At 38.8% G+C, this 13,965-nt stretch overlaps 1 protein-coding gene across 1 annotated transcript; it reads left to right on the forward strand.

Moving 5' to 3' along the window:
- Positions 1-11,717: 11,717 nt before the first annotated feature.
- LOC132053753 (uncharacterized) lies at positions 11,718-12,775 on the forward strand. Its single transcript, XM_059445860.1, has 2 exons — positions 11,718-11,934; positions 12,024-12,775. Exons 1-2 carry the CDS (start codon positions 11,718-11,720, stop codon positions 12,773-12,775), a joined length of 969 nt encoding a protein of 322 aa, XP_059301843.1.
- Positions 12,776-13,965: the final 1,190 nt, after the last annotated feature.

Consider the following 13,965-nt stretch of genomic DNA (forward strand, 5'->3'; position numbering starts at 1 on the left):
ACAAAGTCGGACATTACTTACTTTGTCACTGAATTGTGGGACGTTACTTCCACTCTTTTAGTAAAGTAGTTGATGGCAACTAGAATGAATCGATAACCATTTGAAGCGGCAGGTTCAATTGGTCCAATGACGTCCCTACCCTTAGTGACAAATGGCCAAGGTGAGCTCATGGCATTCAGTTCACTGGGTGGGACTTTGATCAGATCTCCATGAACCTGGCATTGATGGATTTTTTGTACAAATTGGCATCGCTTTCCATCGTCATCCAGTAGTATCCTGCCTGAAGGATTTTCTTGGCCAACACAAAACTGTTCATATGAGGCCCGCAGATCCCGGCGTTTGGCTTCAGCAGCCTCTACACATCAGAGCAAACCCAAATTCAGTGTTCGCATGCGCGCTCTTCTTTGTTCAGGAAGAAACCATTGGCCATTCTTCGGATGGGTTTCTTTTGATCACTCGCGATGCCTTCAGGATACTCCCGCTTCTCCAAATATAACTTGATGTCGTTATACCATGGTTTGCCATCTAGCTCTGCTTCCACGTGAGAACATTAGTGTTATATCCCGCATTTTGCACGTTCGGATATTTCAAGGAAGTCGTGACAAAGTTAAGGGAATAACTATCTTCCAAAGTTATCTTAATGTACAAGTGGTTATGAATGTTGTTTATGAACATTACTAGTATGGAAATGCGAGAAAGGTTAAGGGCAAGAAGGAAATTCGCAAAATGGTTCATGGAAATAATGTGGAAGGCTAGGGGCAAAATGGTAATATTGAGAAAAGTCGAGGGGCAAAACGGGAATTTCACATAGGTTTCAAGAAAGTTTCAAAAGGGCCATATTAGCCGTGTGAGAAAAAGAAAAGAAAGAAAAATGATGACAAATAAGTCATCTTTGCTAGAAAAATTTAAGAAAATTCTAGAAAGGGGGCATGTGCCCCTCACATGCTTATAATAACTATATATATATATATATATATATATAAGCTTATAAGGGAAGACCCATAATTCATTATTTTAGAGAAGAGAGAAAGGAAAAAAAAACAAAGAAAGAAGGAGGACAACAACCATGGCCATTCGGCCATGCTCTCTAATTTTAGTCCCTTGAAATTTTGTTCCCAAAATTATTTCCTTATGGTATTCCTACTAATTCAAGGGTGCTCTTCAACATGGTATAGTTGTTGGAGCAAGAGAATCACTTTTTGTTGCAAATTTACAACATTAGTGAAGTTGAGAAGTTGTGAAGAAAGGTACGACTTCATCCTCTTTTATGTATTATAAATGGTTCATATGTGTTGTAGTGTGTAGGGAAGGACAAAATTCATGAGAATATGGAAGTTTGCATGGTGGTCGTATGAATATGTATGTGGCCGTGTGTATGTATATGTTGTATAGGCAAAGATGAATTAATTCTATATAGTATTCTAGTTGTGGTGGTTGTGGACTCTATATGGGAATGGGAGTTTGATGATTTTGGTTTGAGATTATGAATGTTGGGTGTTGGCCGTGTGGTGTGTGTTGTATAGGAAAAATGAATAAATTTCTATGTGGTAATTTGATTGTTGTCGATATGTACTCTACGACGAAAATGGGAATTTGATGGTTTAAATTAATGTTAGAATGGTTACGGCTGATTTGGAAGCCAATGTGATCTTGGTGTCGTTTCGTAAATGGCGAGAATAATGTTGTTAATATGCATATTGTTAGTGTAGTTCATGAATTGGGAAAATAAAAACGAGTTGTAAATGTTTTTGTTGGAAGTTGATGTATCAAGTAGAGGAGAAGATTTCTTATGTTAAAATGCGTTCTAAATTGATTATGAATGCTGTTGATAATGTGGCCGAGTTTCATTCTCGGATTGTTGTTGAAATTGGCCGAGTTGTATTCTCGGATGGTATATTTACGGAAATGCTTTGCCGAAATTTCAGCGAATATAAGTGGATTTACTTGAGAAATTAAGACAAGTGTTGATTTAAGATTAAATTCTAAAGGCTTATAATCAATATTTGGTATTTGTGACCAATTGTAGATTTTGAAGAATTTGGAACTTGAATTTGGAAGCCTAAGAAGCGGAAAAGGTATGTAAGGCTTACCTCTTCTTTCTTTGGCATGTCCTAGTTGTAATAGGCTTGATTACAAGTCTGGGATGTGTTCTACTCTAGAAATCTCGAGTCCGAATTTGGCCCTTTTTCATTCAATATAATTGAATTAGATTTTCTATACTTTATTGGAAAAATAACTTAAACACCCAAAACTTTCATAAAAGGAACCGAACTACCCTAAGACCTTCACCGGTGACTCCATAGAGCCTAATGTTCGTAAATTTACGTATGCCACTTCGACTTGACCCGAGGTGGGCCCGCGTCCCCCCGAAACCTATTTGTATAGTTCTATTTGTCTTATTTCCGTACGAAAATTTATGGAAACCTTTGGCTGTCGTTGCGAGTTTGTTATAAGTATCTGGTAACACTGATATAAGCATTTGAATGCAAGTATTTTGATACGAATATTTTGATATACGTAATCTGATAAAAGTACTCAATCACGAGGATTCGGTATATGTATTACGATATATGTATTCACATAAGTAATCGTTATAAGCATGTTGATATAAGTATTTTTGATATAAGTATTTTGATATGAGAATTTTGGCATAAGCATTACGATACAAGTATTCGACATAGGCGTTACGATAATAGTATTTGGTGTGAAAATCCCGACATAAGTATTCTAATATAAGTGTTCCGATACAAGTATTACGATATAAATATTCTAACACAAGTATTTTGATATACGTATTCGATATAGATATTATGTTATGGTAGTCGATTTGACTATTAAAATAAATATAAATTTTTAGTAGTTCGATATGAGTACTCCCAACCCCGTTATAAGTATTTTGATATGAATATTTTGGGATAAGCATTCCGATGTACGCGCTACGATGTGGTTTGATATAAGGAATACGGTAATTATAATCTCGTTATAAATATTTCGATAAAAGTATTTTACTTTAAGTATTATGATATAAGTACTTTGATATAATTATTACGACATAAGTATTTTGATACAAGCACTACGATACAAATATTTTGACACGGGAATGTGGCATAAATATTCTCGATATAAGTCTTCTCGATATAAGCATTCCGATTAAGCACTCCGTTACGAGTATTTCTCCGATGACGCTTCCGATCATTCCATAGAGTCTTGATTTATACGCATTTAGTTTTACTACTACCCAGGCACGTATTATGATCTCCGCCGCCGGATCCCGGAGCGGTATGTATCGTGCGTTTGGTTCGTACGAGCCCTTTGTGCGGGGGCCGGGTTCCACACATAACTCTGGCACGAGGTGTTCGATTAAGAGGTACCGTGGTATATGTCCGTCTCGTTACCGTGTAAGGAGTATGATATGTCCGTCTCCGGAGTACTGCATATATCCGTCTCCCGAGTACGGTCGTCGGTCCGAGTAATCTTGGTATATGTCCATCTCCCGGACCATCGTGTGCGGATTCGGGGTGCGCGTGTGTCCGTCCCCGGTTACCGTGTATATGGATTATGATGTGACCGGTTCCGAGGTTCTCGTGGTATATGTCCGGTTCCCGGGTACCGTGTCTATATTATGATATGTCCGGTTTTCCGGCGTGGTATATGTCCCGGGCACGGTCTACGTTATGATGTGTTGTAGCGCGAGACGGAAGTGGCGACCATGTTCCCGTGCCTGTGTATGACTCCGATTTGCATCACTTAAAATACTGAAGTAGGCATTTTGATATCCTAGATAAGGTACGCATTTTACTTCTCCGACTCGCTTATGATAATCTTTTGCTTGTTGTATGTCCGTACTCTTAATCCCGATCATGATTAAAATACGTTATACTTCGGTACCTCTCGATTTCGATATGTTTCCGTCTATTACATTTCCGGACTTCGGACTCGATTATGATTCTATTTATTGTGTTTTATGCTTTACATACCGATTACATATTCCATACCGACCCCACTTTCTTCGGGGGGGCTGCGTTTCATGTCGCGCGGTACACCCGGATGAGCGGAAGACATTATAGAAGATGTTTCGGTGTTGGCAAGCTCATTTGCTCACGGAGTCTTCGCCGAGTCGAGCTCGTGTGTGTATGTTTTCCGATTATTTGTTAGAGACCGCGGTGACGAGTCGTGGGTATAGAATGTCGGTTTGTAAATGGCTCCATGTTGATTTGTCGTCTGTATTGCATAATAAGCTCCATATGATTACGAATTCCGGTTGATTTGAGTACGGAAAAAGAATAGTTAAAAGTATTTGTTGTATTTGTCATTTTCATTTGACTAAGAATTCGAGAGATTATGTTTGTAATAAGAGTCACTGGGTTCGCTCGGCTCCGAATGTGGGGTCGGGTGCCCATCACACCCTAGTAAAATTGGGGTGTGACAATTAGGCGTGCTCCTCTTTCAGACAGATTTCCTATGGGTCAATGTGACTGCTTTCGGAACGTTGGATCATGGATGCTATGGTGGTTAAAGCATCGGCAAACTCATTCTGAGCCCTTAGTGTATGCCTGAATTCTATCTTTTTTAACCTTTTGAACAATCTTTGGGCCAGGTTTACATACGGCAAGATTTTATCGTTCTGAGTGGCCTACTCGCCTTATACTACGTGTATTAGGAGATCAGAGTCTCTTATGACCAACAGCTCGCTGACGTCCATATCCAATGCCATTCTTAGACACAATATGCAAGCTTCGTAATCAGCCATATTGTTGGTACAACGAAATTTGAGCCTTGCGGCCATTAGATAATGTTGCCCGATTTCTGATATCAAGACCGCTTCAACTCCAGAACCTTTGTAATTGACAGCCCCATCGAAGAACAATCTCCACACGGTGTAAGGTTCTACTGCTTCTTCCTCGATAGCCAACACTTCTTCATTTGGAAAATGGGTTTGAAGGGGTTCAAGATCTTCATCCACAGGACTTTAGGCTAACAGATTAGCCAATGCTTGCCCTTTGATGGCTTTTTCTGCTATGTACAATATATCAAATTCGCTCAATAGCATTTGCCACTTGGACAACTTTCCAACAGGCATGGGCTGGGGAAAGATATACCTTAGCAGATCCATTTTTGATATGAGGGGGGTGGTATATGATGACAAGAAGTGCCTCAACCTGAGCAACCCACGTTAAGTCGCAACAGGTCTTTTCCACCAGCGTGTATCTTGCCTCAAATGCAGTGAATTTCTTGCTCAAGTAATATATGGCACGTTCTTTTTTTCCCGTCTAATCATACTGTCCTAACACGCACCCAAAGGCATTCTCTGATACAGACAATTATATTAAAAGTGGGTTCCAGAGCCTAGAGGGTACCAAAACTAGTGGATTAGACACATATCTCTTGAAGGTGTCACAAGCTTCTTGGCATTCTTTAGTCCAATTTGTGGGTGTGTCTTTCTTCAAAAGCTTTAGTATGGGTTCCACAATGATGGTGGACTGAGCTATGAATCGCACGATGTAATTCAACCATCCTAAGAATCTCATGACCTCTCTCTTATTCTTAGGAGGAGGTAATTCTTGGATTTCTTTGATCTTGGTCGGATCCAGCTCTATGCCCCTTCGGCTTACTATGAATCCAAATAATTTTCCAGTAGGCACATCAAATGTGCACTTGGCTAGGTTCAGTTTTAGATTGAACTTTCGGAGCCTATCAAAGAATTTCCTCAAATACGTGGTATGCTCCGCGCTCTCTCGACTTGATGATGACATCGTCCACATACACATCGATTTCCTTGCGGATCATGTCATGGAAAATGGTAGTCATGACCCTCATGTAGGTGGCACCAGTGTTTTTAAGACCAAATGGCATCACCCTATAATGGTATACTCCCCACAGAGTGATGAAGGCTGTTTTCTCTGCATCTTCTCCATTCATGAGGATTTGGTGATACCCAGCGAAACAATCCACAAATGACTGCAACTCATGCTTGGCACAAGTTTGGGAGTTGAAAGTTATCTTTTGGGCTGGCTCGGTTGAGGTCCTGATAGTCTACACATATTCGTATCTTTCAATCCTTTTTGGGCACGGGCACTATGTTGGCTAACCATGTGAGGTATGAGGTTACTTCTACCACCCCTGACTTGATTTGTTTTTCCACCTTGTCCTTGATGCGGATGCTGAGATCTGGCTTGAACTGCCTAGTTTTTTATTTTACAGGGGTAAACCCTGCATTTATAGGTAACCTGTGGGATACCACACTAGTGCTTAACCCTAATGTGACTTTGACCAGGGTAGAATGATTTGGCCGATATGCCGTTTGGGGGCCTAAGACCTTTGGTGTGAGGAAAATCTCTCTTCTCTCTCCTAAAACCTATATGCAAACCCTATCATAACCTCATGTAGCCACCGTACCATGGCCAACATGGCCGCTTGTCAGCCACCTCAGGTGGTTGGCCAGACCTCCGCTGCCATTACTACTCCCATAGATCCTCATAACCTAATCCCTGATTCAGCCAAACCAAAATTCACTGATTTCTTTAAACCTTCATTAATGAACCCCATGCAAAACCCTAATTCTACATCCAAAATACCTATGAAGCAGGTGTCTCTTCTCAATGGTGTTCCTCTTTTACGTTGGACAAAAAAGGAAGTTTACCAAATGGAAGTCATGGAAAACCTCAAGCATGCTGTTATTGGAATGTTTTCACACGGTTGGCCTGCTATTGAGGAATTGAGAAATATTATTCCCACACAATGTGGGATTAAATGAGCTTGTGAAATTGGCTTATTTAGATATAGGCATGTTTTGATTAGGCTTTCTCTCATGGAGGACTTTATCAATCTATGTTGGAAGGGATCTTAGTATTTGGAGTCGAAGGATGGTCAGTCCTATCAAATGAGGCCATTAATTTATGATACAAAGTTTAAAGTTGATGAAGAAACATCGAAGGTAATCTGCTGGATATCTTTTCCTAATCTCATGCCAACATTTTTTGTGAAGAAATCACTGTTCTCACTTGCTACTGCTGTGGGAGTTCCACTACAACTAGATCTAGCTATTATCAATCGTACTAGACCTAGTTGTGCGCGGGTTAAGGTTATAGTTGATCTTCTTTCTGATTTACCAAAGCATGTGAATATGGAGATTGTTAATGAAGATACAAAGGAGGTTGTTACCGTTAAAGTGAAAATCCATTATGATTATCTCCCAAAATACTGTGGTGAATGTAGATTGCAAGGCCATAATGAGGATGAATGTTGGCATTTTCACCCTGAATTATCTTATCATGAAGAAGAGTTGTGTGCCAAGGATATTCCTAACAAGGAGAAGGGGATAGTGGTTGAAGATGATATACTTGTTAGGGATGACAAGCCTAATTTTTAGGATCAGAGGAAGAAGTTCAACAATTATAATAAAAGGAAGTTCAATGCTAGAATTTTATCCGTTATGATAAATTCGAAATTCATGATGATCCTGAAATTGGAATGTGGTCAAGGATAATAGAGTGCTAGAGGGTTCTAATATAGAAGGGAAAGGTAAGAAGAGGCTAATCCAACAAACAACAATAGATGAAGTGAAAGAGCAAGTCCAACAAAAAGCATTAGATGTTCAATAGGTGGAGATTCACAACAAGTTTGATGTTTTGCAAGAAGAGGATCAGCCAGTAAAGGTTTACAAGGATAATTATAAGAATCAGGTGGAGGAAGTTAGTATCAAATCTAATGAGAAATCTCAGATCAACCATAGCAAGAAGTGCAGTAATGAGGGGAATAGAGATTTTGCTAAGCAGATGATTGTATTTTCATTCAAAGAGGCTGGTAAAGAGTTGGGGTGTGACAGGTTGGAGATTGAAGATGAGGAAATCCCTTCTAAGGGTAATATAGATCACTTGCATGATCTGTGTGAGGACAAAGAGAATGCTGTTGTGCAAAAAAGGCTTGATAATCCAGTCTTTCATGGTCAGGAAGCAGGAATTATTGGTCCTATTTCTTGTATCCATGATGGAACAGCAGTGAAAAAGAAGATGGCTATAGAGCTAATTGAAAAGGATGGGGATAAGGTCACTATTGGCACATATCCAGCTACAAGGGTGGAGCATTTTGTTTCCAATCCTCTTCAAGCTATTTTGCATGTCCCTAATCCTTTAGCTATGATTAACAATAATTCTCCTTTAAAGGAGCATACCAGTGATGAGAAAGATATGGAGAAGAGTTCAGATGATTCTAATGCTGAGGCACTTGTGGTGAATATTGAAGCTGTGAGGGTAGAATATGATCAGCTGGATTAAGTAGGTGATTTGGAGAATTATTCTCCTCACAAGCAAGTTGATACGAGGTTTCAAATAAGAAGGATAATACTCAGAAGAAGATCTCCCCTGACAAAGTTCTGCATGATTTGGTCTCTCACAATGGGATCAATCTCTCTCTCTCTCTCTCTCTCTCTCAAGGTGAATGACAAGAAGATGAATGTGACAAACTCTAAGAAAAGACACATATGAGATACATCTCCTAAGGCAGTTTCAACTGCAAAACGGCAGAAGAAAAATGCCAAATCTGTGCCAGTTGAAAAACTACTACCTATAAGGGTGGTGCCAACGAGGGCAGCTGCTAAATCCACTTTTAAATGATGTTAAAGTCATTTATATGTAACATCAAATTAGTCAAAACTCAAATAACATTTCATAGGCTCCAAATGTTAAATAGACATCACAAATTTTTTCTCATTGCTCTGTTGGAACCTTTTCAACAGGCCAGAAATATTCAGACTTACAAGAGAAGAATGGGGATGTATGTTGCAGATTCAAATTGTAATGGCAAGATTTGGTACTTTGTCTCGGAGAATATTGATGTGGAAGTGGTTTCTGATTCTTCTCAGCAGGTTACACTTAGACTATTTTTCCGGGGAAGCTGGATAGGACTTTGGTTACAACCTTAGTATATGCTAAATGTAATGAGGTTGAGAGGCTAGAGTTTTGGGATAGTATCTATCAACTATCTAGCAGTTTAAATGATCCATGGATGATTGGTGGTGACTTCAATGTAGGCTGAATGAGGAAGAAAAAGTAGTAGGTATTCCCATTCAACACCAAGATGTGGAAGATTTTGCATTCTGTGTTAACTTATGTGATTTGGTAGAGATTAGTTTCAAAGGTAGTCCATTTACCTGGTGGAATGGAAGGGCAGGTGATGATTGTATCTTTGAAAGGCTGGATAGAATGTTTGCTAATGATCATCTGCAGAACTGGTTTGGTACTATAGAGGTTGAACATATAGCCAGGACAGGTTCATATGATGCCCCTTTTTTGTGTACTTATGGGGACTCTATACAGAATCATTATAGATCTGTCAAGTTTTTAAAATTTTGGGTGGAGGAAGCCTCATTCAAAGAAGTGGTAAGGTTAAATTGGTCAGGCTGGGACCATGAAGATCCTTTTCTCAATTTTAAGTTTAAAATGAAGAAAATGAAAGGGGTTCTATCTCAGTGGAGTAGGGAAACTTTTGGTGACATCTTTAAACAACTCATTATCAGGCAAGAGATTGTCAAGCTTAAAGAAGATCTTTTTGGAGAAAATCCATCCTTGCTGAATAGAGCTGTGTTACAGAAGGCTCAAGCAGAAATGACAAGATATCTTCACTTTGAAGAAGAATATTGGAGGCAAAAATCTGGGATAGATTGGTTTGTGGAAGGTGATAGGAATACAAGATTTTTTCATAATCTTGTTAAGGGAAGAAGGAAGAAGTTACAAATTCAGAAGATTCAGAATTCTGAAAGAACTTGTTTGGATGATGAAGATCAAATGGCAGAAGAAGCAGTTAATTTCTATCAGAGATATTTTACTCAGGAGGATAATGTTCAACATTAAGATAGATTTATTGAGTACATTCCATGCATGGTGGAGTCAGCTGATAATGACATTTTGTGCTAGATGCCTAATATGGATGAGGTGAAAGAACCAGTGTTTAAACTCAATGGTAATAGTGCATGTGGTCCAGATGGATTTACAGGATTGTTTTTTCAGTCTTGTTGGGACATTGTTGGTATGGATGTGTACAAGTTAGTGATTGCTTTCTTTCAAGGAAATTCTTTGCCAAAATCAGTTACTCACACTAATTTGGTCCTACTTCCTAAAAAATAATTGATTCAAAGCTTTTCAGACTTAAGGCCAATTAGTTTGAGTAACTTCATAAACAAGGTTCTTTCCGGGGGTCTTTGCATAACGACTGAGAAGATCCTTCCTTCTTTAATCTCTCCTAATCAAGCAGGTTTTGTTAAGGGCAGAAACATTATTGAAAATGTCTTGCTAACAAAGGAAATTTTCACAGATATCAGGAAACAAGGAAAACCTGCCAATGTAGTTTTGAAGTTGGATATGGCCAAAGCATATGATAGAGTGTCCTGGTCTTTTCTTATTAATGTTCTTCTCAAAATGGGTTTTTCTGGAGGCTTGGTTGACATGATATGGAGGTTATTGGCCAATAATTGTCAGTTTTGTTTAATGGCAAGGTAAAAGGTTTCTTCCATTCAACAAGAGGGGTTAAACAAGGTGATCCTTTGTCTGACCTTGTTTATTATATCTGCTGAGGTTCTTTCAAGAGCACTCAATGCTGTCTTTGAAAATAGTAAGTATGTGGGATATGGTTTGCCAAAGTGGAGTGCTAATATAAATCACTTAGCCTGTGTAGATGATACCATTATATTTGCATCTGCGGAGAAATTTTCTCTGATGGAAATCATGTCCATCCTGAAAGAGTATGAGGTAACTTCTGGGCAGTTGATTAACAAAGAAAAGAGTGTTTTTTTATATGTTTCACAAAACTCTTGAAAGTTTGGTTCAAGAAGTGCAGCTTATCACTGGTTTTTCTAGAGGACAATTCCCTTTAAATTATTTAGGATGTCCCATTTTTCATGCTAGGAGGAAGAAAGTTTACTATAATGAGCTAATCAAGAAAGTGAAAAATAAGTTGCAGAGCTATAAAGGAAGGCTATTATCTTATGGTGGCAAAGCAGTTTTAATAAACAGTGTTCTTCAAAGCATCCCTGTGTATGTTTTGTCTGCTATAGTGCCAACAAAGTACACTATCAATGAGATGCATAGAATTTTTGCAAGGTTTTTCTGAAACAACAAGGACGAAGGAAGAAACAAACATTGGGTATATTGGAAGAACATTTGTCTGCCTAAAGAGGAAGGGGGACTAGGCTTCAGATCTCTTTATGATGTCTCTAAAGCACTCTTTCCCAAGCTGTGGTGTAGATTTAGAACATCAAAATACTATGTGGTCAACTTTTATGTGGAGTAAGTACTGCAAAAAGCATAAACCAACAAGAGTGCAGTAGAAACGTGGATCTTAATTCTGGAAAAAATGCTTGAAGCTAGGGACCAGGTTTATCAATTCATATGGTGGGAACCTAGAAATGGAGCTTGTGATGTATGGGAGGACACTTGGACTAAGATTGGTCCAATTTGTCACAACTATCCACCAGAGTTTGAGATTAACTACAACATTGAAGAAGTGGCTCAACTCATGAATGGAGAAGGTTGGAACTTCAATGAGATGAATGAACATTTGCCAGATCATGTAGTGGAGCATATTAAGAATGAATTGTTTATTATGGGATTTCTACTGAGAAGGATAGACCTTGGTGGACATTAACACCCTCAGGTTCTTTTACAGTCAAGAGTGCTTAGAATCTACTAAGACAGAAGGACAGTGTTTCAATCTTCTTCCCTAAGATGTTTGTAAAGGGAATGCCTTTTAAAGTATCCTTTTTCCTGTGGAGATTGTTTAAATTCAAGCTTCCAGTTGATGATGTGGTTAAAAGGACGAAAATCTCTATAGTTTCTTGTGGTAGATGTTCCCAACATCCACAACATGAAGAAACTGTGCCGCATCTATTCTTGACTGGTGAATTTGCTATGGCAATATGGCAATATTATAAAGGAGCAGCAGGTATCATTGATCCTTTGATACAAATTCATCAGGCAGCTGTCATATGGTGGAATGCTTCTTACACTGTTGTTTTAAAGCCAATTTATCAGGCAATGCCAACCTTTGTTTGTTGGCAGCTTTGGAAGAGGAGGATTGCAATAATGAATGGGGTAATATGAGCAGAAGCAAATTGATATATGATATAAATCTGAACCTACATAATCTTGTTTGTACACTGTATCCTTGGCTGAGAGATGTGCCTCAGAATTGGCCTCAAATAGTGCAATTTCTGGAGGGTTACAAAGCTAAGGTAGGTTGCAGACTTGTGCAATGGAAGAGTCCAAATACAGGCTGGTATAAGTGCAACGCAGATGGGGCCTCAAGGGGTTATCCTGGTGAAAGTTCAGCTGCCTATTGTGTAAGGAATGACAGAGGGGATTTGGTATATGCTGCAGCAACGAGATTAGCCAACACCACTAATATTTGTGCTGAAGCCACAACAATTTCTGATGGCATAGAATGTTGCATTACTAGGCAGCTAACTCCAGTTAATATTGAAACAGACTCTTTGTCCATGCTGAATATCATTGAAGGGAATTGGGAGATGCCCTGGAAGATTAGTTTGGAAGTGAAGAAGATTAAACATTGGAGTTCCATGGGACAAGTGCAGTTTGCTCACATCCTAAGGGAGGGCAATGCACTTGCTGATTTTTTAACTAACAGTGTGTTTAATGTTACATGTACTAGAAAGATCCATAGCTATCAAGAACTAGTGCCAGAAGCAAGGAAAATACTAAACATCGACAAGTCAATGATGCCTTGCTTCAGGTTCAGGACATATAAGGAAAGAGAACCAGAGTGAAACATTTGCTTTAAGAAGATCCATGTCAAGTTCTGATACTTGACACACAATCGCATACATGTAATCAACAGGGTACTTAGGCAGCAGTAACATATATAGGAGTACCTCTGAACTGTTGACACAGTGTGTTAATGGTCAAGGAAATGCATCCAGGTTGTAGAAACATAGTGTGCAGCATGATCAAGTTGGTGAAAGTAACTGATATCAGGATTACTAGTTGATTATCTAAAGTTATTCTAGTTAGTGTGTGGTATCAGCAGCAATGCTTATCCTGCTAACAGGACTACTTTAGGTAATTAAACTAGGTAATCCATGTTATTCACAACACGCAAGATTGACTTGATGACTCAAGGTGTAGGATTAGGAACTAGGCCAGCAGCAATACACATACTCTCTTGTTTCATACACATAGGGAATGGTTACCATAGCACTTGGTGAGCGCTTGAGGTGACTGATAATGGCATCATCCCAATGCAAGAGACTTCAGAAGCATTACTAGCTGTTGCAGTTGGAGAGTTCTAGCTCAAGGATCATCACTTTCCTTTTTAGTTTTCTTTTCCTTTTGTTTGTTTTGCTATTGTTTTGCTTCTTTCCTTTTCTTCATTTCTTTCTTTTAGCTTAAAGTCCTTTTGTAAATATTTCTTTATTATGAAATAAAACACCACTAGCAGCCTGCTAGATGGTCCTTTAATTTAAAAAAAAAAAAGTGCTTAACCCTGGCATGTCAACATATGACCACGCGAATATATCCACGTATTCCTTTAGCAGATTTATTAGCTTTTCTTTTAGCGGTGCTTCTAGGTGCGCACTTATCTTAGTTGTTTTAATGTTTTCTTCGTCAGCTAGATTGATTGCTTCTATTTCGTCTATATTTTTCCAACTGTTCTACTTCTTCTACGAGGCCCTCGGGTAACATTGTCTCCTCGTCGTATTCCTCTTCCTCTGTACTGTGTGACTCATTCTCATCTCAACATGTCATGATATTTAAGGTTGCATTATTCTTTTTACTACTGAAAAGCCAAAGTAAAGTGAGGTTAGTATATGCATGCAATTTAAGAAAAATAAATACAAGTTATGCTCCATAATTTGAGGCTTCATTAATTTGATTGAAGTAAAGGTACAACTGTGGTCCTGGCTCGATCAATGTCGAGCCATTTCCATTTTTGAAAACATTACGAGGTAAAGTAAAG

Source organism: Lycium ferocissimum, chromosome 4 (genome assembly GCF_029784015.1).
Source record: "Lycium ferocissimum isolate CSIRO_LF1 chromosome 4, AGI_CSIRO_Lferr_CH_V1, whole genome shotgun sequence".
NCBI classification, from domain to species: domain Eukaryota; kingdom Viridiplantae; phylum Streptophyta; class Magnoliopsida; order Solanales; family Solanaceae; genus Lycium; species Lycium ferocissimum.